This window comes from Epargyreus clarus, unplaced genomic scaffold (genome assembly GCF_041222505.1).
Source record: "Epargyreus clarus isolate Ecla_fem2 unplaced genomic scaffold, WU_Ecla_fem_2.2 ptg000023l, whole genome shotgun sequence".
NCBI classification, from domain to species: Eukaryota; Metazoa; Arthropoda; class Insecta; order Lepidoptera; family Hesperiidae; genus Epargyreus; species Epargyreus clarus.
Genome location: NW_027332230.1, coordinates 15,798,228 through 15,825,369, shown reverse-complemented (window position 1 = coordinate 15,825,369; position 27,142 = coordinate 15,798,228). Strand labels below are relative to the sequence as shown.

The 27,142-nt window shown below is 35.5% G+C and overlaps 1 protein-coding gene across 2 annotated transcripts in view; it reads right to left on the bottom strand.

Moving 5' to 3' along the window:
* Positions 1–18,160: 18,160 nt before the first annotated feature.
* LOC140751658 (protein O-mannosyl-transferase TMTC1) overlaps positions 18,161–27,142 on the bottom strand; it is a 159,853-nt gene continuing 150,871 nt past the window's right edge. For both annotated transcript variants that reach the window (XM_073085632.1, XM_073085633.1), the window contains 8 exons: positions 26,458–26,579; positions 25,724–25,888; positions 25,045–25,158; positions 23,086–23,229; positions 22,418–22,617; positions 21,665–21,830; positions 20,273–20,396; positions 18,161–19,973 (listed from right to left, as the gene is read on the bottom strand). In XM_073085632.1, coding sequence (XP_072941733.1) covers positions 19,605–19,973; positions 20,273–20,396; positions 21,665–21,830; positions 22,418–22,617; positions 23,086–23,229; positions 25,045–25,158; positions 25,724–25,888; positions 26,458–26,579 — 1,404 coding nt within the window. In that variant the 3' untranslated portion in view covers positions 18,161–19,604. The remainder of the gene's footprint in view (positions 19,974–20,272; positions 20,397–21,664; positions 21,831–22,417; positions 22,618–23,085; positions 23,230–25,044; positions 25,159–25,723; positions 25,889–26,457; positions 26,580–27,142) is intronic.

Below are 27,142 nucleotides of genomic sequence, written 5' to 3'. Positions count from 1 at the left end.
ACATCCGAGCCTCGTCCGCGTCTCATTCGCGCTTTGTCCGAGCTTCTTCCACGTCTCATCCACGCCTCGTCCGCTCCTCGTCCGCGCCTCGTCCACTCGTCGACGCAACGTCTCTTGTACGCGTATCGTGAATTCATCCCGTTGCATAAATCACAGCCAGTCAGCCAGTTCGCATCGTTATGCACGCCACCGCTTCACGTTCACGCGACTGGACAGTATTTGGATTGGTCCGGGTTTTATACGAATATTTTTTGTGGTCTGCAATTCTCTGGAAATTCTGATCTTTTGGAACTGGAGCGAGAGTCTAGTCGGAGGGAATAAGGCATGCAAATATATTATTTGATTTAAAATATAGTCAGCTTTCAATTTTCGTGGTGTTGGTAAATAAAATTATTGGTTTTTACAAATATTAGTTATCAGTTAATACTATATAACCGATAAAGAGGTCAATCTTGTTACAATTAACATACGAAATAGTTGTTATGCCAGAATTATCAAAAAAAGGCCGTGACAAGTGACAGGCCTCATTTATCAACATGAGAAAATTTTGTAGAAACTCTTTATACGACTAGTATGTCTACCTCATTTCATTTGCACCATTTTAAAACACTTGGTTTTATTAAAGCTTTTTCCAAATACATGACACAAACCCTCATTACTTTATTTAGACCTATGCGGAACACTTCTCTTATAGAATCACACTTTCAAAATGCATTTAATCGCAAAGTGCATTAGAATATTAAAATAAAATGAAGTTATGCGTGTCGTGGATTTACTAAATGTGTTTAAAAAGTTGGTTCAAAGTAATAAACTTAATGCACAGAATGTATTATATGTATTATGACTGCACGTGGTTCAGTGGAAAAGAAAAATGTAATTGTTTATGGAAAAATAAGGTTTCATAATCTTTATGTGAGTGAAACATGTCATTCACAGGTACGCCCGAGTAAGCGTGGGTAGAACTATTTTTTTTTTTACAATATACGAGTAGCAGACGAGCATACAGTCCACCTGATGGTAAGTGGCTACTGCCGCCCATGAACATCTGTAATCAACCCCAGATAGGATTAGATATTCCTATCTGAGGTCGGCCAGAGATGCGCCGCTACCCCTGAGGACTAAGCTGGAACGCCTCGGAAAAGTATGTCTCCCTTACCACACCCTTCAAACCGGAACACAGCAGCGCTTAATACTGCTGTTATTAGGTAGAAATAGGTGTGGCGGTGGTGACGCCGGAGTCGAACTTCAAAGGATTCTACCACCTTCAAATTTATAGAGGACTATTCCATTCACATCTATTATTGTTATGCTCTTGGGGACTAAGCTAGAAGGTTCAATAGTGTCAAACAATCTGAAACAGTTTTATGCCATTATTTTTAGCTGATAAAAAAAGTTTCAATGTTCTTTGAAGTTTTGCGTTTGACAGTAACGCTTGGAATGGTAATGGAGGTGAAACGTAAAGCGAAAGTTAAAAAACAATTTTTTAAATTTACCACCGTAATATACATTTCAGGTCGAATTCATGTGGGCCAGCGGTGACATTTTAACAATAAATCATTTTGTTTTTGTGAAATAAAAATACTAAAATATTTTTGACAATTCCTTTACAGACTGCTGCTGTAATCCAAATAATTCTACGTAACTTCGCTCTGGATATTCTATTGAAGATAACAACCGATCAGTGAAAATGTGCCGCAAAGAAATGAAAATTTCCCACATTGTCATATAAAACGTCCGATTCAACAACGCATTCGAACTTTTCTTTCATCAACATTCGCGACGTTCTGATAAACCGTCGACGTGTATCACAATCCTTGTTTGCGACACTAAAAATGTTAAAGCAAAACACTGTCGCCTCATTACTGACTGACGGGGCGTCCCTAACGCTACGCGACAAAACGTGTTGACTTAACGACGGATGCTCTTACACCGAAGTGAAGGGTTATTGAAATCAGTGTGAATTGAGTTATAATTATGTATCATTGTATAGTATTTTGATCAGAGATTGCAAATATGGTCTTGTTATTTCGAAGACTATCTTTTTATGTGGTTAAGACCTGAAACCAACAATGTAAAAATCTCCATTAGAACTTTTGCAAAATATAGACATGTATCTGGGTCACGCATTACTTGCTCCTTATTTGCATATAGATCATTATAGGTATCTACCACAGGTGGCATCAGGTCTAAAAAACCGGTTAAGTAACGGGGATTTCAAGTAATGCTTGTTTTTAATAATCAATTTATCTAATGTCTTGCCTGCCAAAGATATTTGGTAGTTTTTAAATTTTGATCTTTGGTAGGAAAAAATAATCATAATTGACGCCTTGTGGTTGCTCTATAAGAACCCATCTGTTGGGGAATACTGTTGGGAGAATAAGAATAATACTATTAATAGATTAGGTAGAAATAGTAGATATAAGCAATGTTAATTTCTTGTGGTATTCTTCACTGAGTGTGGTCACAAAAATACATAGACTTAGTATTAACATAAGTATATCGAACCAGCGTTGTAAGTGAAACTTACGTGCTGAAGTAGCCATATAAGATTGACTAGAAAGTCTAGACTGATTAGAAATGCGAAAAAAGTAATCCATTTATATTAAAAGTTTTTAAACAATACCTATTAATCGATGTTTAATTAATCGATTTTTTCATTCACTGGTCGTAACGAGAGGCTCGCGATCATCTCTTAGCGACTCGCGGGTCTTCCCAGAACATGTCCTTGCGACACGCGTGCCTTCTTAGAACCCAATTCCTCATCCGTGTTTAAATTGTAGAGCAAATTGTGTGACGATCGTGTTATTTTATCAAACTTCGTGTAGTTATTATACGACCCATATGATATATAATTTAATTCCATGTTACATATCCGTGTGACATTATCCCACGAGCAACGGCGAGATAATTTGATTACGTATGCATTAAGTGCATTCTCATTCCCCACGGGCCGCGTCGAGATCTCTTTCAGATCAGCCGGGTTACTCTTAATACTGATGTACGAATCGTTTCGTGTATTTAAATCCTATTTTAAATATATCGTGTATTTTATTAAGGTAAGGCGCTATTTCTCACCGTCCAAAGGTTGAACTTTTTGTGATTTAAATCTGATGGCACCACAATTGTATGCTTACATTGTTCAGCAAATAGCACCTAAGTACCTACGTCTTTAAGTTCTTTTGAAGTAAAATATACTTGTATTGCAGCCAAGATCAGTATTTCAAAGAAATATTTTTAAATCTATCGCACGCGTTTTAATAGAATATTCATTCCCGCGACGTCAGCTGATTCTTTCTACATACTTTGTGCTTTATACGCTGACACTGCACTTGTCTGTTCCATTAGTGCGTCTTGCATAAATTTTATATGAAATCGTAAAAATGTTTTATAGATTTCATATTTAAAAAAACTGGAATATGTATGAAATTTGTATCAAACCGTTACGCCTTTTTTGCTCTTATTTTCGAGTTTTATTCTAAAGTAGGTATAACATGATTCAATAAAGGTATGTTTTTCGTTCATACGATATAAAGAACGGGAAAGAGAAAATTAGAAAAGAAGCTTAGGTTTTATAGCTCTATTGAATTTAGTTATTCTTACGTATAATTACATACAGTGTTAGTACCTTAAATATATCTAAAGATGGCATAATCGAAATTATAATAATTATTGTTGATACTTTGGATATTTGCATACGACAATTATCTATTATAGTATTCGGCGTAAACAACGACTATCTTTGCTAGATTATTTTGTATAAAAATTAGGTAAGTACGTATTTATTTCCTTTTAAACTGCACACTGTTATGAAGGCACCACAAAAAAATGAAATAATACTCGTTAAATAATTAAGTAGAATACCTACATTAAAACAAAACATAATAAAACAAAGGAAATGGTAATACACAGATAGCAAAACAGTTTCGCGTTTTCTTTTTAAAAGGAAGACGCTGTCATGTCATATGAAGCTTTAGGGGTTGTTCCTCACTATCGGACGTTTTGCAAATAATGTCTTGGGAATTATTGGGAAATAATGATGATCGGGTTGATTATGACTATTCCCTACTTATTAGAAAGTTATCGCTACTTAACAATAAGTCGAATGAAGATAATTTGAAAAATTTATAGCGTTTTTTGTTACAAGGTTTTTTATTGTTTATTTAAGGACTCTAAATCCTTATTTCTTTGATTAAAAATCACACATAGCCAAGACAATTGAGTACACCATTATTTTCAACTGCATATAAAAATATGTTTTAGTTTTATAATTAATCACATGCAGTAGAAAACTTTAATCGGGCCCTTAATGAGGAAATACCCTAAATCAACGTGCGCTTCAGGGTATTAAAAAATGAATAAATAAAGAACAAAATAGTTTAACGAGTTATGCTTCTGCGAACTAAATCGCCGCTAACACGCCAACACTGGTTTGAGATCGCCTTATACAAATTAACTTCGGGGACGTATTTTTAGATCACTCGATATTTGTTTTATTATACAGGAGTAGGAGTAGCAGACGAGCATGCTGTCCACCTGAAAGTAAGAGGCTACTGCCACCCATGGATATTTGTAATCAACCCCAGATAGGATTACACATTCCTACCTGAGGTCGGCCACAGATACGCCGCAATCCCTGAGCTGGAACGCCTCGGAGAAGTATGTCTCCCACACTTAACACACATAATATTAAAATAGAACTTGCTAACGACGGACAGACAGGTAGACTCCACACACCTTGGAGCTCTCTATTTATTTTTCTAGATAACTCTCAGGATTTTTCTCAAGATCTTTTTCTTATATTTTCCTTCATTGAAAATCACCAGACCGAAATTCGAACCACTATTCTATCACAGTAACTGTTTATTACTGCAAATTGATATTATACGATATTTCTGCTTGAGGTCCACTATGGACTACACTTGAACGCATTATATCTTGCTTTTAGTTTTCAGTGGAATATTTCAAAATGTATCTTTATAAACTTATTATTTATATTTCAACCCTAATACTTTGCTTTTACATCAACATAATTTTCTTATGAGATTCTAATAAGGTTTTAAAAAGATGTATGATAAAAGATTCTTATGAAAATATTTTCTAAAATATAAAGAGTTCAAGGCGTAGAAAGTTAAAACTAACGAGATAGAGAAATTTCTTCTAGAAATGCATAACGTCGATTTTAACTTCAGTTTTAAGAGTTAAATTACAGACTTTCTTGAGCTTCCTTTTCTCCATAAGTCTTCGCTGTTAAGAAGCCTTCGGAATTTATGGCAGATAATAATGGGTTTAAAGAGTTAAATCAGTTTTTAATAAATAAGATTCCAATTATAAACTTAAAAAGTAAACACTGATTTGAAGATTTCCAAAAAATCAATCAATTTATTTTGCAAGTAATCTATAGTAACTATTTCAATAATTATATAAGTTACTATATAATTATTGAAATTTTTAACTTATCATCGAAAATAAAATAAAAAAATTGTGACAAGAGCTATATGGTCAACCTATTACTGTCCCACTTCTGAGCTCGGGTTTCCTTTCAGAATAAAAGGGTTTAGACAATCCACTAGTCCAGAGCGAATTGACAGATTTCACATGCCCTTGAAAAACAATCCTCACGATGTTTTTACCGTTACAACAAATGATAATTAATTTCTAATTTAATATAATTCCAAATTAATAGGAGGAGGAATAATATACCAGTATCAGGAAACTGAAACTGAACTGAGTTATGATAAATTTCATAATATGCAGCGTGTAACAGAGCGCATAATGCCTTCGGGACTCTTGTCAACTCCATTAAAATTTGCATGTAGCGCACGGTACTGATTAACGGATGGGACTCCAGTGAAGCTGCGAATTACTTGTAATATTTGTTGCATAATCACATCCATGCATCTTTGTTTTATCTATAATTCTGTAAGGTTATTACCACGCTTTTATTAGCTTGAGTTGTATGTATGTATGTATGTATGCGTGTATGTATGTATGTATGTATGCGTGTATGTATGTATGTATGTATGTATGTATGTATGTATGTATGTATGTGTGTATATATGTATGTGTGGCGACCTCCCGCTACTCGACAAGAGATGGCGCCACGAGTATTCTGAATCACGCTATCGAAGTTTTCTAAATATCTGGCATATATACAAGTTCCGAACTGAGACTGTCGGAGCGCGGCCGCTCCCCGGGCATGATCACCTAGCCCGGCGGGAGATCTCCCTTTGCCAAAGTGGTGACCCCAGACAGGAATACGTCCCTTCTGACCCTCATCGATGGTGGTGGCAACCTCACTCCCTGAATGGACTGCAACCTCACAGCATCCGTTCAGCAGCTCATCAGGTGCATCGCAGTTCATCATGAAGACACTTCCTGTGCCTGGTCCAGTTGCTCTCCGCGAATGCCCGGACGGCTCGAGTAGCCCAGCTCGCCGTCTCTCTTCGCCCTAACTTCGAGGCCTCGGTTCGTCCTCACATCTCGACTCACCGCACACTTACGAGGGCGTTCCGAGGCGCTTGCAAACCTGGACGAAGACTTCACGGATCACAATCATCGGATATCGACCTCCGGTCTGAGCAGGGGATGATGTGGCGACCTCCCGCTACTCGACAAGAGATGGCGCCACGAGTATTCTGAATCACGCTATCGAAGTTTTCTAAATATCTGGCATATATACAAGTTCCGAACTGAGACTGTCGGAGCGCGGCCGCTCCCCGGGCATGATCACCTAGCCCGGCGGGAGATCTCCCTTTGCCAAATATGTATGTATGAAACGGAATCTTTGAACTCGAATTTTACCCACTTTGAACGGTCCGATTAATTTCAAATTTAGACCAATTATCAAGAACCGATGACAATACACGATTTTAATAATTCTATCCCATTCTCCTCATCAGGTTCGTCAGGAATCAGGATTAACGATTTCCCTTGTGTGATTTTAGCGTGGTTTTTAGTGTTTAAATTATGTATGATTATTTTTCGTAATTAGTTATGTAAAATTTGCGAAGAGTAAATATTACTGTTAAAGAAACAAGGTCATTTATTTCGCTTTTTAATTTTTCACAAGTATATATGCATAACTGTGTATTATAATATTTTTTTCTGAAATAAGTTCTGAATTCGAATGGAAATATTTGTTTTTGATGACTACAAAGAAGGCAAGAAAGAAAACATTTACATAAGTAGGTACATTGTGAAATTGAAATAAAGAAAGAAGAAATTCTTCTTTTTCTTGAAGAAAGAGAAGAATTCCTGAGACTATCGTTATTGACCATCTTAGTGGCCAAATTGAATGGCTATCAAAAAAAATACTGTTCTAATAGAATCCTAGGTTCATAAAATTACTTCATGGGCTAAAGAATAGAATCAATGATAAATCGCTATCTGTTTGAGCCTAAATAAAACAAAGTAATTTTAGTAGAATTAAATAAGCATAAATTTGACCGCTATATTTCCGAACAAAAATATCGTAGGACATTAGAATAGAGTACTGTCCTTAAACGATACGGTTGCATGACGAGTCGCTATAACCGGGGGGGCGCCACTGTCTTTGCGGTAAGCGGATATCATTTATAATACACAATATCCGGTTTAAAATAACCATTACACGCTCGTATAACTTCGCGACTCTGACTTGATGGATTTATTACTGCTGGCTTAAATTTGACTTTATTTTATTCTTTAACTTTCTTTTTAGCTTTTGTAGAACACGGAAACATATTTATTAAAGTATTATAAATTGTAATTAAAATTTGTTGTTATTTAATGATAAAAAGCCGAAATTTGATAACGTCTAGGAGGCAGAAATTGTCTAATGTCGATCTTGGATAGGCAAAACATTAGATAGATTGATTATTGACGACCCGCGTGGCTGAGCGGTCACCATACCGGTCTGACGCTCAGAGGGTCCCGGGGTTTAGGTTTCTGTTTCAGGATCTGGGTGCTCGTGTATTTGTCTCTGTATGTGTCCATAGCACTCACGATATTGGAAATTGGTGTGAGCCTTTGGGTGTAAAAAGCGTTTCTTTTATTATTATAACGCGTAACGTATTGCCGCATAACCGGGTGATTGAAATTTCCTACCTTTAAAAAGTTAATTTTCTTTTTGTTCCACTATCTATATTTCTTATTATATAGATCTTAATGTATAAACTTTTCTGTTCCTTAATTAAATACCTACCTCTAGACCGCATTTCCTAAACATAGGTTCAGAAATACAATTTGCAGCGCATCAAAATTTCACAAATTTCCCGCCGCAGAAATTGGTTCTCCAACCGCGCTGCCCTTTGTGGAAAAACTTTGCAATCTTCGCCCAATGTTTGTTAACTCTGTTAATATTAATAACAACCAAATGCGGGTACAACCCTCGTGTTTTTATTATTCATAGCGAATCTATAGATATTTAAGACGAACAAAGTAACCTACTTGAAATTGTCAAAAAACCTTTATGTACCCACACCCACACTAGGATTCCCTTTAACGTAGCTGCCATGGATAAAAACAAAGACGAATACATGAAGACCCAAACCCAAACACCATCCAGATATCCAAATGCCTTATTCAGATGTCTGGCCGGGGATCGAACTCGGAACCCTTTGCGCGTCACTGGTATAGTGACCGCTCCGCCACGCGGGTCATCAAAAGTAGGTATTTTGAATGTGGTAGAGCCCAGAGCCACCAATACTATACCAATTTCTTCCCAATAACATCAGTGTTGATCGCTACTGTGTTCGAATATGAATGTTGTGTATGGGAATTACGCGAGGCATTTCAATTTAGTCCTCAGAGGTAGCAAGCCCCCGTAGTATGAGTTTTACACAAATGACTGTTTTTGTATTTGTTTACGTATTTGCCCATACATTTCCAATTAGCGCCCCTAGCGGACTGTATTTTTGTAAAAACGTAAAAACTATAGCTTGGGGTTAAGTTATTCGTGGCCGACCTCAGTACCCTTGCCATGAGTTTTCAAAACATCTCACAATTTTACATTACGTTTACTCAATCATTTATTATGTTCCGTTTGCTTCAGTAGACTGAGTAAACATAACAATAAGTGAGTGCTCAAGGGACGATAAACTTTTTGTCTCCCTCACATGTTCGCAAAAAAGAGAGACGTCATTTTGTCAATTCAGGCATTTAATGTTACGGTACTGACACTATAGTTCTGATACAATCCGCTAGGGGCACTGATTGGAAATTGTATAATAAAGATTTAAAGATTTAAATACGTAAACAAATACCTAAACAGTCATATTTGTCAAAACGTAAAAACTCATGGTAAGGGTATAGGACTATAATCCTATTCGGGATTGCGTACGCATGGCCAGGAGGATGGCATGTCACTTTTACATGCTCAGTTTTTACATGCTCAGTTGCTATTGCTATAACTATTCCCCCTACAATAAGTTAGTTATTACAAAGCTTTAAATAATTTCAAATTCTGAAACAATGTTCCTACTGTTTTGAAATATTACATTTCAACGTTACAAGTATATTAATGCTACATCTTGAACCCCCGTATACAATGTAGAACTGCATTTGTTGTCTAGGAATTAGAGAGAATGTAGTGGTTTTAACGAGAGCACTAGGTACTTCAATTAATTGTTTCGTTTGTTTCAGATATTTGTGTTTATAAGCTTCTACTCGTATATTGTTCTTTAAACAGCAGTATAAGCAAGTTGAACATTGCTAAGGTCTATCATCGTCATCATTAACCCAAAACTGTTCCACTGATAGACACGGGTCTCTTCTCAGAATTAGAAGGATTAGGCCATAGCCCACAGCACTGTCCAAGGGCGTATTGATAGACTTCACATCTTGATTCACATCTCATTCATCTTTGATTTTTTTAAAGATCTCTCAGGCATGCACGTCTCCTCACAATGTTTTCCTCATCGTTTTAGCAAGTGATACCTAACTTCTAATAAATGTGTCAACTGTGAAAAATTGCGCAGAACTTGCAGGCATGCAAAGTGAATTTAACACCAAGACTTCGCCAATTAGAGCGTTACTTACGTATTAGAGCGTTGTGAAGGCTTTTCATATTTGTGGGAAGACACCCGTGATGTGATATTACTTGCAGTTCGGCTGTCGGTACACCTGGACGCTGTAAGGCTATAGACCTCAAATGTAACAAAAGTTTAATCTAAACATGATCATAGATGCATTATATAAATTAAGTAGATATGTAACACGAACTAAGTTATGTTTTTATCTTTGCCTGGCCATATCTTTCCAACTAAAGGTGAAAGGTTCCAATTGAAGGTGGTTTAACCTTTTGTGGTTCGACTCCTGCGACACCACCGGCATACCTATTTCAGCCTAATAACAGCAGTGATAGGCGCTGCTGTGTTCCGTTTTGAAGGGTGTGGTGTGGAAGACATACTTTTCCGAGGCGTTCCAGCTTAGTCCTCAGGGGTAGTGGCGCATCTGTGGCCGACCTCAGGTAGTAATATCTAATCCTATCTGGAGTTGAATATAGATGTCCATGGGCGGCAGTAGCCACTTACCATCAGGTGGACTGCATGCTCGTCTGCTATTCCTATATTATATATAAAAAACTAGAATTAACCACGTAAATCAAAATTAATCAAATTACAAACGGCATAATGTTCGGTGTAATACATGTACGTAATTACATCAACGTCATCATTAATACAATCGATTAACTGGGAAAAAAATAGCGATAATACAGAAATTATTGTATCGTGAATATTTTACACAGACAAATGTCTCAATTCCGCGCTAATAACAGTCCAAAATCATATAATCCACTACAGTTATAAAACAGACATACTATGTAAGTGTCAGATGCCTCCACAGTGGAAACAAAGGTAATTTTGAATACTGTTTCCTAAATCTTTCCTACCTATTCCTTTATTATACTTCGGGGTTCCCCAACAATCGCATTAAATTCGTAACAGCAGAATATCACATTTCGAGTTTACGAATACCGAAATAACCGGATTTCACCGCTTTAGATGCACTACCGCTCGAGCACTAATTCCCGGGAATATGCAAGCAATATAATACGGGAATACTATCTCATAGTTGTGTACGGGATGTGTATGAACGAAGGTATAGTATGTGAAAGCCTATGTTTGATTGTAGCATTATCACGATATATGTACGTAAATATGCGTCTTGGATATCGACATCGTTGTTTAATAATATTGCTAATTTTATTATCTTAGTACATGTGCGTCAAGTAAGCGCCGTGACGTCACTTTTGTTTAAAAAAGGACAGAGTCGTATTCGAGAGTTAGGGCTATCCGCTGCGGCAGTTTACCGTGAGACCCGGTCACATGTCCAATGAGAAACTGTCGGTTTACCTAAGTAACGCATTTGATCGCTATTTGTTTCAATAGACTATTATAACCCTCGCTATGGTTATTTTGCTATATACTTGGCCGACTCACTATGATAACTTATTTTATTATTACTGAATTACTGACTGACGTGTCCCTTTGATGTCCTAATCGTGTTTTCTCCGACATATGTATGTATGTTTGAAGGTGGTAGACATATTTCTACACGATGTTTTCCTTCACCGTTAAAGCAAGTAACAATTAATTTGTAATAGTTGTATTTTTATGCTTAATTCTTATTTATATTTTGAAAATCGATATAAATGCTTCCATGAATCTGTCAATACATAATTGGACAGTGCTATACTAATACAGAAACAATATGTAGTGATTATATGTAACGAAACCTCCTGAGAGCATTTACTGCTTATGTATATTATACATCTATGTGATTGATGACGTTACAATACCATACTTCAAGACAGAACATAGCAGCGCCTAACATTGCTGTTATTTAATAGAAATATGTGTGGCGGTGGTGACCGGAGACGAACCGAAAAGGGTTCTACCCTCGATTTTTCTTGTCTGTTCAGTTAATTATTTTTAAGTGGTTGGGATTTTATAACAATATAAGGTGGTGGTATGTATGGTGGTGTATATTTTTAGTTTTTGCATCTGCATGTATCCTTTGAGGGAGGGAGGGTGGTACATACTGCATGGTTTTAAAATATATACCATCATACATATTTGTAGCGGATTGTTGCGAAGTAGTTTTAATCTTAACTTAATAATATAAGTTTCTGAAACGAGATCCGTGCCAAGCATTTATACACTAAAAAGTTGACGAAGATTATATCAAAATAAGATCTTCACTGTCAAATTAGTCGACTAAAATACATATGTATGTATAGTTACTCTGTGGTAAGTATTAAGTTCCATTACCACGTTACCTATTAATTTAAGCGCTACAAGTTCATTTAATTACTTGCTTCCTACGATAAACGTGTAGTTAATGATGAAGTTCTAATTCCGTACGTAGTATCGAAGTTACTAATTAGTTAAATAATTTAACATACAGTTCCATAGAAAAATAGCCCTACAATAGACTTTTCCACACAAACACAACAACTCTGACCCGGAACATAAATGTAAATTCGTCATAGTTAGATAACCAGAGGTCAGAGGTTGCTAAGCGATATACTTCATCTAAGGCATATCGAACTTAGTTCTCAGAGGTAGCAGTGGCGTTGGTTTCAGAAGTTAATGAACGTTAATAGCTGCTTACCAATAGGAATACTATATGCTATTTTTTTATTATAAAAAAAATAATAGATGATTGATCCAGGAACCCTTTGCATGACCGCTCCTCATCCTCCTCCTCATAAACCTTTCTATTCCCTTCAGTTTCAGCCACTTTCATTTTATCAATGTTATGGATTTGTACAAATATAAATGAACATGTCTTTTGAGTTCATGAGTGTGGTTCGACAGATTTTTTTACTATCGGCGTACCTACCTAATTAGTTCTCAAAAGAAGCAAACATTCTGTATGTATGTTGATGAATGTCCACTGGTGGTATGACCACGTACAATCAGATCGCATATATACTCGTTTGTTACAAATATTTCATAGATAGAACGAACTGACGTTCGTAAATATTAAAAAAATGGGCTTTCAGTAAAATCCTATGAAATTTAAAATATTTTGAAGTTCGTGCGCAATATAAAATTCATATACAATATAAAAAATAAAAATATTGTAAAAACGAACGCCGCTTAAACATTTAAATCACTTTCTAACTTTTAAATGCCCCAGTTAGTTAGTCATATTTTCTCATCAACTCATTACTGTGTTACAATACTGTCCCACTGCTGCGCGGGTATCCTCTAAACATGTAAAGGATTAGGCCATAATCCACCAGGCCGGCGAAGTGCGAATTGGTAGACTTTACACGCATGTTTCCTCTCGAAGTTTCGATTCAGTGTTAAAGCAAATGCTAATTGATTTCTATTACGCAATTAACTTTGAAAAATAAGAGCTGCGTGTCCAGATTTCGAACTTTGTAACCCTCGATTGGGAGGCCGCGTTTCAACCACTAAGCTATCACTGCTTCTTTAATGAATGGTAATTTAGCCCATGAAAGCACACAGTAGGTAGGTTATAAGCACGATATTTTAAATTGTATGCACATTTTCTGTTATCCGACATTTCGAACGATCTAAAATTCCTGTTGCTCAACTATTTGGAGTTGTTCAACATTCCAAAATTTCATATCAGCATTCCATTTCCGTGCCATACTCGTTAGCTCATGGAATCCCACAGCTAAATATGAATAGGTCCAGTGCCTTATTTACCGTGCAAACTTTTAGCACAGAGGTTCTCAATCTGTCATGTATTGCACATGTAGAATCCATTATTTTAGCTCCTTCCAAAATTGACAATTAAGACCGCTGTTTAGGTATGTGGTGAATAAGAGAAGATTATGTATAAGAATTATTTATCTAGGAAATAAATGAAGAACCATATTTTGCGGTTCAATTCGTCACACATATATCTGCCTAATAACAACAGTAGACATACTTATCCGAGCCGTTTCAAGACTAACTCATGGGTAGCAACGCATCTGTGACCACATAACAAAGTTGTTTTGACAAACTCCATTAGAATAACAACCCAGCCATGTTCTCCCAAACAGCTTCCATGCTGCCAATTTTTCTGCACCTATAATGCTTCTGTGTAACCCCAGCGCTCACAAGGGGAAGTTATTTTCCCACTTTGAGAAACACTATTTTAGCAGAATAGTTGCCAACTAGACAGGTGTACTGTAGTATGTACGAACTGGCTAAAATTAGGTAGCTTACAGTCAGGTGATATAATGAAACAACTTTTGTTCGTATTTAGCATTGCAATACCTTAATGGCTGTGTGGAATATAAATTGTGAACAATTCGCATTATTCAAATGTGTGGCTCGATTTTTGCTTCTGTTATTAAGTTCACGTAGCGTTACGTTAACTTTCAAAGGTATCTACAGATGTGAAGTCTCCCTATTCGCATTTGGCCAGTGCGGTGAACTATGGCCTAATCCTTTTCATTCTGAGCAGTGGCCCAGCAGTGGAACAGTAATGGGTCGGTGATGATTCACATCACATTTACACGTTACGGCTGATTAGTAACTCCAAACTGGTCCGTTGCGTAGTGACAAGTGAGCGATTTTTTCGTTGTTTAATTGTTTCGTAGTTTGATTGTTTCGTCGCGAGTAGTTGTTGCTTGAGCCTCCAATTTGTTAATTGTGACCGATGAGCGGTACCTATACATATATTTGATTTTATGAAAAATCTGTCAAAGGGTATTTGTCTACGCGTCTGTACAGGTGCCTTACCGACTAAAAAGTCGCTATACGATAACCTCTTTCTTTAGATCCACAGCGCATGGAACTCAAATAAAAAAATCTTTTTGTAAACCATGCGCTTATAACACGTCTTTCCCTCGCCACTGCGTTGTAATAGTAACAAGAATCGACTAGCAAGTAGCTAAAACACATTTGAAGGTGGAACAACCCTTTGTGTTCGTCACACCTGTTTCTGCTTCATAACAGCAGTGTTAAACGCTGCTGTGTTCTGGTTTGAAGGGTGTGGTAAGGGACACATACTATTCCGAGGCATTCCAGCTTAGTCCTCAGGAGAAGCAGCGCATCTATGGCCCATCTCAGGTAGGAATATCTAATCCTATCTGGGTTTGATTACAAATGTCCATGGGCGGCAGTAGCCACTTACCATCAGGTAGACTGCGTGATCGTCTGCTACTACTTTATTATAAAAAAATCTACTCACATTTAATATTTAGTGCATGCCAAACTTGCCATTAAAGAATGCAGATTCCCAAAATTAGCAAATTATTCTCGTATAGCCTAGCACACGAACGGAACTAACCCACGATTGCCAGAACACTCAACTTGTGTCCGCTAACTTCCGATACCATACAAATTTTAGCCATCCGTAAATTTAGACTCGGTACGAGCTGTCTGAGTTCGAAACTGGTGGGATAAAAGTTTGGGCTAGAGGAATGCTTGTAGGTAAATAAAATATAAATGTTTAGTGTGGAAGTATTTCGAAGTTAGGTTCTATATTAGTTGTATAAGGACGCTACGTGAGCCTTAGCATCATTCTAACATTATTGAATAGTTGTAAATAGTGATAAAGGTACATGTAAATGTAGTTTATACTTAAGATTTCATATGGTCTATTCTGTCGCAGTGCGGATTAGGAAACTTTTGTGTTAAAACTTTAAAAATAATGAGGTATCGCAAGCAGAAATTGGTATCGTAGTACTTGTAGTTAGAACTTACATACTTACTATTTAAAACTGTTATAATTGTCCAAATTGTTATAATTTGGACATTATGAACATAATATAACCATATTTGCACACCGTAATGGTAAAATAAGACGATTTTTGTATCTTAGGACAGATTTAACCAGAGTTTTGTACCTTATTTGGCAAATAAAGATGTTTTTGATTGATTTGATTTTGATTGATTAAATGGGCTGCCTTTATTAACTGTAATTATATAATATAAATAATTCACTTTTCATCTTTCTATGTACCTATCCTTACTTTCAAAAGTATGTTCATTATTAACATGATGCCAAAACCGGTAGATACTAAACCATCTTACGTTCTATGTTACGAATAGTAACTTTGCGTTCGGCGGTTTAATATTGTACCTGCCCCTAGCGAGTTGTAAACTATCTGGGATAAAACTTTGCTTGTAAAATATTGGTATATTCCGCAGTATAAGCTAGGCCAATACAGCCGACACTGACTTTAAACTATCTGAAAGTTAGCGACAAGAACCGGAACAAACTGGATCTCTACTATCTTCAATGACATCTCAGGAGGGCAAGTATTCTCGAGATGGTTACAAATATGGATAATTAATGGTCTTTTTAATCATATCTATAAAGATCCATTGTTTCCCACTGTGAAGATTCGTAGTTCACTTTTCAGGTACGCATATCAAGTAACGAAGTTAGTGTGTATTAATTAACTATCACTTGTTTTAACGCTAAAGGAAAGCATCATAAAGAAATATTTCACATCTGAGAAATGTCCATAAAGTTCGGGATAGTATAGAGGCTACGAATCCGTTCTGGAGCATAGTTAAACTATAGCCTAAGGCCTTCTCATTCTGATGAGAAACCAGTGTGAAAGTAATGTGTTGTTAATGTTGACCAAGATTTGTCAATTTATTTTATACGAGCTTTTGCCCGCGGCTTCGAATGCGTTACGAAGTAATATTATTAACTAAGCAGATTTATATAAACTTTCATCTCCTATTTTATCCCCTTTGGGGTAAAATTGATCAAAATCCTTTCTTAGCGGATGCCTACGTCATAACATCTACCTGCATGCTAAATTTCAGCCCGATCCGTCCAGTGGTTTGGGCTGTGCGTTGATAGATCACTATGTCAGTCAGTCAGTCACCTTTGAGTTATATATATTAAGATTAGATAGAAGATAGATTAAATAAGCAAGGAGATTATTGTATAATCATTTTTGAAATAATGTAGGTATATCAAATCGAGTGGGCAGACTCAAAGCCCTAAACATGAAATAATAATTAGAAACTCAATTAGGGAATACAAGCCCATATTATTGTTAATACTGGCCGTGTGCTCTAATTAACCAATGATTAACCAAATTTCAATATTAGTGATATAGCAAATGAACGAGTAATGCCAAATTAGTGTAATTAGTTATTGTCATATATTTAAACAAACTTAATTATAATGATGGGGTAAAAAAAATAGAACGCTATTTGTAAACATCAGTTCACTCACCTTTGATAAGAGCTAATCATTGCTGAATTTTTAAATACCCACTAGTTAATCATTTATTAAATACTCACAAGAAACAACAAAGATTACTAATTCAATTTTAAGATTTTTAATATGCCCATCACTAACTCGAATGCACAAGCCATAACGTCTCAAGGTATTATTTGTCACACGTGTAAGGAGATCACTATAAGTAGCCATTTTTTTAATTTCTCGAATGATCTGCTAACACATACTACTCAACATGAGTTTTCAAAACATCCCACAATTTTACGTTACGTTTACTCAATCCATTATTCTGTTTCGTTTGCTTCAGTAGACTGAGTAAACGTAACAATAAGTAAGTGCTCAAGTGACGATAAACTTTTTGTCTCCATTTCGCATAAAAGAGAGAAAAAACATAAAGCGCCATTTTGTCAATTCAGACATTTAATGTTACGTTACTGACACTATAGTTCTGATACAATCCGCTAGGGGCGCTGATTGGAAATTGTATGGGCAAATACCAAAACAGTCATATTTGTAAAACGTAAAAACTCATGGTAAGGGTACAATTCAAAGGCAAGTGATAAGCTACGGATGCGCGCGCGATCAATCGATGCCGCCGACTGACCTATTTAATTTGTTTTCAAAAATTAATGCAAAAAAGAAAATAGAACTAGCACTTCCTGGTTTTATCTCTTTCACACATACTAAATTTTCGTTGAATGAATGCAATGGATGATGTCAAAATTTTCACACTCATATGATAATTATATCTCAGGAATAAGGCTTAATTTTAATTTGTTACACTGTAGCTTTATTACGTTTCGATAAAAAAAATCTGTGATGGAGTAACATTGGATAAAGCGTCCTCAGGGTCCCTATTTGGGGTTGATTACGGATATCCATGGATGGTAGTAGCTACTTACCATCAGGTGGACTGCATGCTCGTCTGCTTCTCCTATATTATAAAAAAGGCAGAAATTGATGTGGCGGTGTTTCTTAACATTGTTGAAAATGAAACAAGTGAAATAATTCAATCGTTTATTCTCAGTACATTCAAAGCATAGTCACGTGCTCTTATATTACCCTTAACATACTATATACATCTTACTGGCTGTATATTATTACGTTCAATTGTTACATGTATATTAGACACTGTTTTGTATGCGATATAAACCTTAATACATTGGTTTTATACTGTAATTGTATCAATTATTGTGCTTACTATTCAAGCGATTATCATAGCCTTAGTATTTTCATAGACCTTTTCATAAGCATTTCAAAAATAATAAACATATTATATCTTCTATTATAAATTAAAATATTATAATAATTATTACAGATGTGTAGTATATGTTTTACAATATTACTTTGAATATTATATTCGAATATACATCGAAAGAAAGGTATTGCGATAATAAAAATTCCCACTACTATTCTGTGATAATTTTCGTCTTCATTTTATAAGAATCTTCTTCCATAAAAATGAAAAGTAGTGATATTTTTTTACATTGCTGGTTTTTATATTCAGTCTAAAGGCATAATAATATATAATTATTTTATACACGAGAAACTTCATAATCATCAGACAGATCAACACTCTTTATGATTTTGATGATGATGTTGTTGGTGCCTTTAGGCACTAGGCTATGGCACTGGCCAAGTAAGATTTTTAAGAAATAACACACCATAAAAAATTGTTTTGAATAGTCTATAGTGTATGTTTCTTCACTGTGTTGAGCGTTTTCATTAAAGCAAGTGATAACTAATTTCTAAAACTTATATGACTTCAAGAAATGAAAAATTTGAAGTATTGGATTCCAATTCTAGTAGATACTCATACTACTAAGTTATCACTGCTCGAGTGCCATACGAGACTGGTATTAAAATGTTTACCTTATCAACATTACACCCCTTCGTTCAAAAATATAATTTATCATTTCGAGTCTACAAAATGTTTATATTAGAATTAGTTTTCTATCTAATCATATCGAGTTCAGTAACTTCAGAAGCAAACTATTCAGGTATTAATTAGTTGTAATTTGTAATCAATCGGCACTTCGTAAATTAGATTGAAATTATTTGAAGGATATCCGACACTAAGTAATTTTCTTATAGCAAACATCTAAGATTAGAACTGAGAAGGTATTACAGTATTTTCCAATATTGAAGACTCATTAGCGTATGTATTTAAATAGTCCTTTCTATGGTACCTATATTATTTTGGCCACTATTGAATTAGTAACGAAATAAAACAAATTTATAATCTTAGAAATGGTATAAAATATTTTCCAGTAAGTCTACTTATGAAATTCTTGAACTCCATTCTTGACTTAACTACGTATAAACCTCGCAATATTGTCGGCATAACTTTACATCTAACTTCATTCATATATAAAAATTGAGTCAGACCATCCAAAAGCGTGATATTCGCAGTCCACACTTCACGCACACCTTAAAGCACTGAAACTTCAGAAAGTCTTTAGCAGCATACGTTCTGAAAGCGTCGCTCCTATCTTAGGTATGATGTCATTTTTAGCTGTCTTCTCTTTCCTATGAAGATTACTCTTTTTATCTTTTAGTCCGATTTCGGATTTATTATGAGTAGTCTTTATTTGAGTTGATATTGACAAATCACGTTTTTTAACCCTACAAGATTTACGGTCACAGAATTTACTGTCCATTTTAACACTTTTATCACTATTACCAACAGGCTTATCACTAAATGTTTTTTTGTCTTTATTGATATAAGGTTTCTTATCCTTGTAAGGTACTGGTTCTTCTTTAGCTGGTGTACGATCAACTGTCAGTTGGGAGTGGTCGAAGCATGTTGTTGATTTCTGTTAAAAATACAAGTATTAATATTTGAAATCAATTCAAATTCAAATGAAACTGGCCAAGATAGGAATTTTGACTTTGATTATAGTTGTACAAGTATCATTAAAATAACTTTCAATTAAAATTTGTTATAAATCAATTATTAAACCATTATTGGTTATTAAACTTCATATTGTATCCTTTTTGCAAACTATCTTTAGACGGTGAAGTTTCTCCAACTTGAATAACTTTGACTTTCCACTTAAACAATTTTAGCATAACTTTGTGTTAATTTTCCCTTCAACAATTCCACTGTACTTACCGTGGGATTAACGGCCTTAGAGTAAACTTGAATTCGACCCTCCAGCTCCATTTTCAGCCTCCAATCCCGTAGATACATGTGCGCTGCCGCTGCACTTGGCCAACCTCTTCGCCATGTGTGCCATCTAGAGGTTAAAATAGAAAAAAAGTACGATCTCTTAATTTAAATTTCAACTGCAGATAGGATTTTTCAACTAAATGATACAACATTTTTTACATCATGAACTAATTCATGTTGTAAAAATTTAGTATCATGTAGATCGTATAATGTTTTAATAGTCCAAAATGTAAAATAGTGACAGTATCAAACTCCTGTCCATGAAACTTATGATACTATGCCCAATTATTCTGATTAGTATCGTTCAATGCTAAATAAAATAATAATAACACTAACGTTGTAGGTTTTGCCCATAATTATAACAGTGAACCCACCTATAAATAAGATAGCACAAAGAACTATTAATTAAATGCTAATGAAAAGATCGCGATCTTAAAATAAATAGAGGAGATGCAATTACAAAAATGAGTACAAATACGAAAAAGAACGGACTGTTGAAGCAAACTTAAAAGTGCTAGGAAAGACGCAATGAAAGAACGTTTCTCTAAAGGATTATTTTTATTTAAATAATATTGCATTGCTCTTAACTGGTCCGGTTTCCGAGAAGTGTCGGGTAGCGCCAATTCCGGCTATTTAATTTTCTGTGCCGCAATCAAAGAATGGCAAATGAGAAATCTTTAGGGCTTCGCTTAACCGAATGAACTAAATAGAATTGAGATTATTAGAATGTTTTGTATATTGTATTGCTGTATTATTGACACTAGTATAATCACGTATAATGTAACACTAGTACTGATAGTTTCGTAGTATATATTGAAGGATATCCAACAACATTTTTGTTTGATTAGTTTTAATATTGCCTTTTGTACTAAAATAAATTTTGACTCGTAACTATATAAAGTTTTGATAAGACTATCATGGTTTTCTTTTCATTATTAAAACAAACCGTAGACTATTCCATTTCTGACTCGATTTCTTTATTATTTCTATAAGTAATAAAGCCTTTCGCTAGCTGTCCCAAATATATTTATTTGAAATTACAATTACTAATTTATTTTTAATGCCATTAAAGCAACAATCAAACAAACAACCCACTTGAATAGTCAATAACTACGCATTGGAAACATTGATCGAAATAGATACGTACTAAAAACCGTCTACTCTCCTTAATGATCACTGCTTAACCTCATCCGTCAAACTAAAACACAATTTTGCACCACTTTTGTAAGGCAATATCTTTGCCATTGAACCACGGATTTCCTTTAATATTATTTATCTCCCCTTAAACAACCGATACGGATTCCTTACTTTCTGCACTTAAGCGGTCTTCCTTACCTGGTTAAAAGTTGTAGGGTTCTCGATTTCTGTCCGAGCGTCCTGTACGTTAGCGCGGTCGACCTGAACGAAATCAGATCTCCTCTCACCGGTCGGTCGACGTTACGATGCCTGAAGCTGAGTCGTGTGGCTTCTAAGAAGTATTTCGATGCGGGCCCCGGCAACCCTGAAATTGAATCCGATATCCGGAAATGTTTGAAGGATAAAATATTATTTGAAAGGACCTTTCGAGTTTTGTTTCAAATAATAATTTACTTTTAGGTTTTCAAATATTGTTCACTAATGTCCGGTGAGATTAAATTTCATTTTCAAATGACAGTACTCTTGCTAATAGTACATTACAATACGAGGACGAAAAAAGTTTGCAGGCCGAGCCGCAGGCGAGGACTGCAATCACACGAGTCAGAAAAACATTTTTCGTCCGCGTGTTGTATAAAATTTTATATTACGGGGTCGGAAATGGGGGTTTTGCGCACGCGAAGCGTGCGTAAAACGTCAATTTACGCACGCCGTGATATAAAAGTATAATTTAATAAGTCATTTTATAAATAAATAAATTTATAATGTGTGTTTTTTTCCAAATAATTACTTTATTTTTTTATCATTTTTGTTATGTTATTATTTATATATAGTGACATTGACATCACCATCATTATTATCATCACCAAATACATGTGAACTTGTAAGTGCTACATGACAACTATCATATATGAACAGTTTTGTTTCCTCTGAAAAAATAATTTAACCTCTCACCTTTAGTCCTCAACCAGTTCCCATACAACACGTAATGTTCCCAATTGTTCGGCTCCAGCTCCACGAGCTTCGCCAGTATCTTCTGTTTCTCTGGTTCTGGTTTAAGAGAGAGTAACTCCACGTGTGCTTGCACGAACCTTGGTTGGAGAGTGATGCATCGTTCTAACATCCTAATTGCTTGTATGGTTCTGCCGCTTTTCCTGATACATTACTTTCATATTAATTACATTCATCATGTTTATTGTCTTTGTTTTAATATTACTTAACTAAATATGTAAACCTCGGGTGTACTATACAAATAAAAACAATGAAATAAATCTCTCAATTATTTTTTTATATGTGCTCAAAAATTTCGTGAAATATTCCTTAAAATTATCAAGCATAAAGCATGGTAAGATAAAGAAATAGCAAGATTTTGAAAAAAGTAGGGTGTTTCCAGAGTGCAATTACAAAAGGTTCTACCATCTACATAATTAAATAAGAAATTTAAAGGTAAATGATCATATCAATTAACATCCATACATTTAGTATTTCGGAAAAAAAAAATGTAGACATATTTGAATGAATAATATTCACAATTATTATATACAAGTACAATGTACATACATAATCATACATACAGTACAACTTCAGAAAACAAAGTGAAGGAACACGAAACAAGAACTTACTTGTACAGCTTCCCAAGATTATAGTGTGCGTTCACGTGATGCTTATTGTACTTAATCGCTTGTAGGAAGTGGTGTTCTGCATTCTCGGTTCCCGTGACAAGGGTGCCTATGTTGTTGTGAGCACTCGCGTATGTCGGCCATAATCTGTAATATTACATGTCTTTATCGACGATCCCCTTCATAGCGTAGAAGTAGAAAAAGAACATGCAGTCCATTTGATAAAAATATATTTGTAATCAACACCTAAGTCCTAAATGAAGTCAGTCATAAAGGCGTAGCTACACCTGATGAAGTTGAAAAGTCGTCGTGAGTGTCCACACCCTTCAAGCCAGAACACAGCAGCGCTTAACACTGCTGTCATTGAGCAGAAATACAAGTGATGGTAGTTTCCTCAGGGGATAAGCGAAGGAAGTTACCATATCCTAAGCGGAACTATTCTCTAAGACTATTTTACAATTTCTCAAGATCGAAAGATACTTTTGAATACAAGGTATGATATGAAATTTGTTTGCTTTAAAAGTCAATTGTGCCGTTGATTGACACTATGGCGTGGCACATTTAAAGTATGATGTTAACGACGTGTGTGGAATCCTCACATTTCGTGTATGTTTGATATTTTGTATAGGGATCAGCCCCCGTTGTCAAGCTTCATTGTTTTCGAAACATAAATTCACTTGTCGTAATTTCAGCAGTCGCATAGCAATTTAGATTGGTATATAACATTAAAACTGTTGATATTTTGCAGAATATACTGCTTCTGCTTTTCTGCTGTGGTCCGTATTATGATTTTTATCCCATATATTTTTTTGATCATTATAAATATAATGATCACGCACTCCGTGCTTCTTGATAAAATTATCAAGAAGCACGGAGTGCGTTAACAAATTCCGGGAACAGATGCAGTAGGTATAATATAAAATGGAATCACTAAATGTAATGTAATTTTATAGCTCGTAGTTCGTAGGTACTTTTATAGTTAGTTATACAACTAACATCCTTCTTTTACGAAGTCGGTGGAAAACGAATAAAACTGTATGTGTCTAAATATTAAATGTCTGTAACTTCCAATAAATGTTAGAACAATAAAACACGCGTTAAGTTTCTGAGCCACGCGACAAACTTAACTCATATCGCACGCGAAATGCTCGCGTAAACGCAAACGTCTTTGTACTGTACAGTTTTATTCGAAAACGGTAACGTTGCCGATATTTGTTTTTCGTATCTGGATATGTAAAACTGAATAGCGGCTACGGAACGGATATAAAAAACTGTTTTCTTATATCGATATCTAATAAACTGCTTGGTAGCGATATTGAAACTAATTTCAGTTACGAGTGATCGATAAACATACTCATTTTGACACCATCTATATAATTAGCTTATCTCTTTCTCACCTTAATGAATTTGGAATATTAAAAGATGACACGAATATAAAATTACTGAAAATATAAATAGTTGGCTGTATTATCTTGTTCATATGTTAATAAACATGACTTTTAAGTTTGGGTATGATATCGGAATGCCTTTTTAATTTTGTTTTGTGTACGAGAGGGAAACCCTCAGTAGATACCGGGGGCGATGGGATCGACGCAGGGTAATGTGAGATGCTATCGGAATGCCTAGTTCATACATCTGTTACCTATATATCGATACGATATCGGTGTATCGATACGATATGATATATATATTTTTTATAATATAGGAGTAGCAGACGAGCATGCAGTCCACCTGATGGTAAGTGGCTACTGCCGCCCATGGACATCTGTAATAAACCCCAGATAGGATTAGATATTCCCACCTGAGGTCGGCCGCAGATGCGCCGCTACCCCTGAGGACTAAGCTGGAACGGCTCGGAAAAGTCTGTCTCCCTTACCACACCCTTCAAACCGGACCACAGCAGCGCCTTCAATATTCTTACAAACGTTTTTAGTGCAACTATGATATCGAAGTCGCCCGTACCTCAGAGCTTCTTTGTAATGTTTGATAGCGCTGTCTTGCTGCTCCGTTTCGCGCAGGAAGTTGCCGAAGTTGTAATGCAGTTTAGCGTTCTGCGGCAAAGTCAGTAAATCCGCCCTGCAACAAAACACATTAGCGTTATTTACACCCCAATCCGGAGACCGTAGCGGGTATTGCGAGGTGTAAAGCTTTCCGTGTCAAGTTTTACGCTTGTGGTTGTTAAAATGTAACATGACACGTCGTATGTAATGAGTTTTGTGGGATTTGGGCGATATGAAAATGTTGTTAGAGCGTAAAATTAGATTTTGGAAAACATTTGTGCTTTTTTACTATATTGACGTAATTTCGAAATATCAGACAATGCAGACCGCCTGGAGGTAATTGCTCATTTATCTTATTAACCCCAGATAGAGGATGGGAGATTTACTTTAGATCAACCATAGGTGGATTACTACTCATATAAGTATTACTGTTTTACCATAACCTTCAAACCAGTAATGCTTCACACTGCTGGTACACCTAATAAGAAATAATCTTTAATAACCACATAACTAAGATTCGAACCCCGGACCTCCTGTATAAAACAATGTGTCCTCATACAACAGACTAACAATGTTTGTAACATAATACTCACATTTATTATTTGTAATTTATATTATGTATTTTTTTATATGATACTGACCTCAAAAGCGTAGCCCTATCCTTCCAATCGGCATTTCGTCGATGTGTCCTGGCGACCCCGCTTGCAGCGAGGAGAGCCAGCCCTACCACGAGGAAGATCTTCGAGCCTGGCTTCGAGTACCACATGAGCTGGACTCCGTACGCTGTTATTATGACGCTGCCGACACTGTTAATAATTGATGAAGAGGTATAGGTGTAATAAATTGAAGAAAACATATTTTCTTGTTTTATTAAATTGAAATGACATTAATAATTTGAAAAAGAAATAATAATGAATGGATCTTTTGAGCCAATCGATAAAAATATATGATTGTATTATTTTTAAGCGTAGTCATAAGAATTCATATACTTATATAGGATAAATAAAAATTAATATTTGACAGTGTTTTACTACTAAAATATTATTTAATTTAGTGTTACTCGCACATGGCAATTTACATACACAATTATTATCCCTTTTATTTCACAAGATTCATAGATTCACCACCTTGTATGTGTTTCTGTTATGGGCGAGTATATAAGTACTTATCAGTTTAGTAAATACACAAATTTGATAAATATATTACATACGAGTAATATATTTATCAAATTTGTGTATTAACAGCAAACGACAGGACAGATCTTTCTTTGACATTAATTTAAAGTGATAATATGAGTTTTTACTAACAAGCTTATAGTAACTTAAAGAACGTATTTCAATTTAAGTATTCAGTATTCAATTAATATCCTACTTACCTGGGTATGTACAAAACCCGTTCTGCAATGACGAAGCCCACGGTGACGAGAAGGTTGCTGGCTGGCACGAAAGGCACGACGAGGAGTAGCAGACCGATCACAGCTGGGGTGTGTCTTTGGACCTGGTAAACGTAAATACAGTTACTGTAAATACTACCTTTAGAAGTAAAATATACCTATAGGTAATATAGCGCCTAAACGTGGTCATTTTTGTAAAAAAAATGGAGTAGCAAACGAACATGGAGTCCACCTGATGGTAAGTGTAGTTCATGGACATCTGTGACTGAAGTAAAAATTAAAGTCCTGCCAAGATCGACCACAGATGCGTTGCTGCCCCGGAGGACTTAGTTAGGACGCTTCAGAAAAGTACGTCTTACCCTTCAAATAAGACCATAGCCGCGCTTAACATTATTGTAATTAAATAGAAATAGGTGTTACGGTATTGCGTTGGTATCTCCGGGGTAAACTATACTGACTTTACCACTTTTTAGCCTTATTTCTAATTTATTTGATTTAATCCTTTGATTGCTTACGACATCCATGAGAAGAAGTGTTATTTGAAATGGTCTAAAATTGAACAACTTGAAAACAGCAGGTACATAAAAAGGTATTATTTCTGATGAAAATTACCTAAGTTATTTATTCTCGTTGAACATCTCAAACTGCTCAAAGTATTATTAACGTT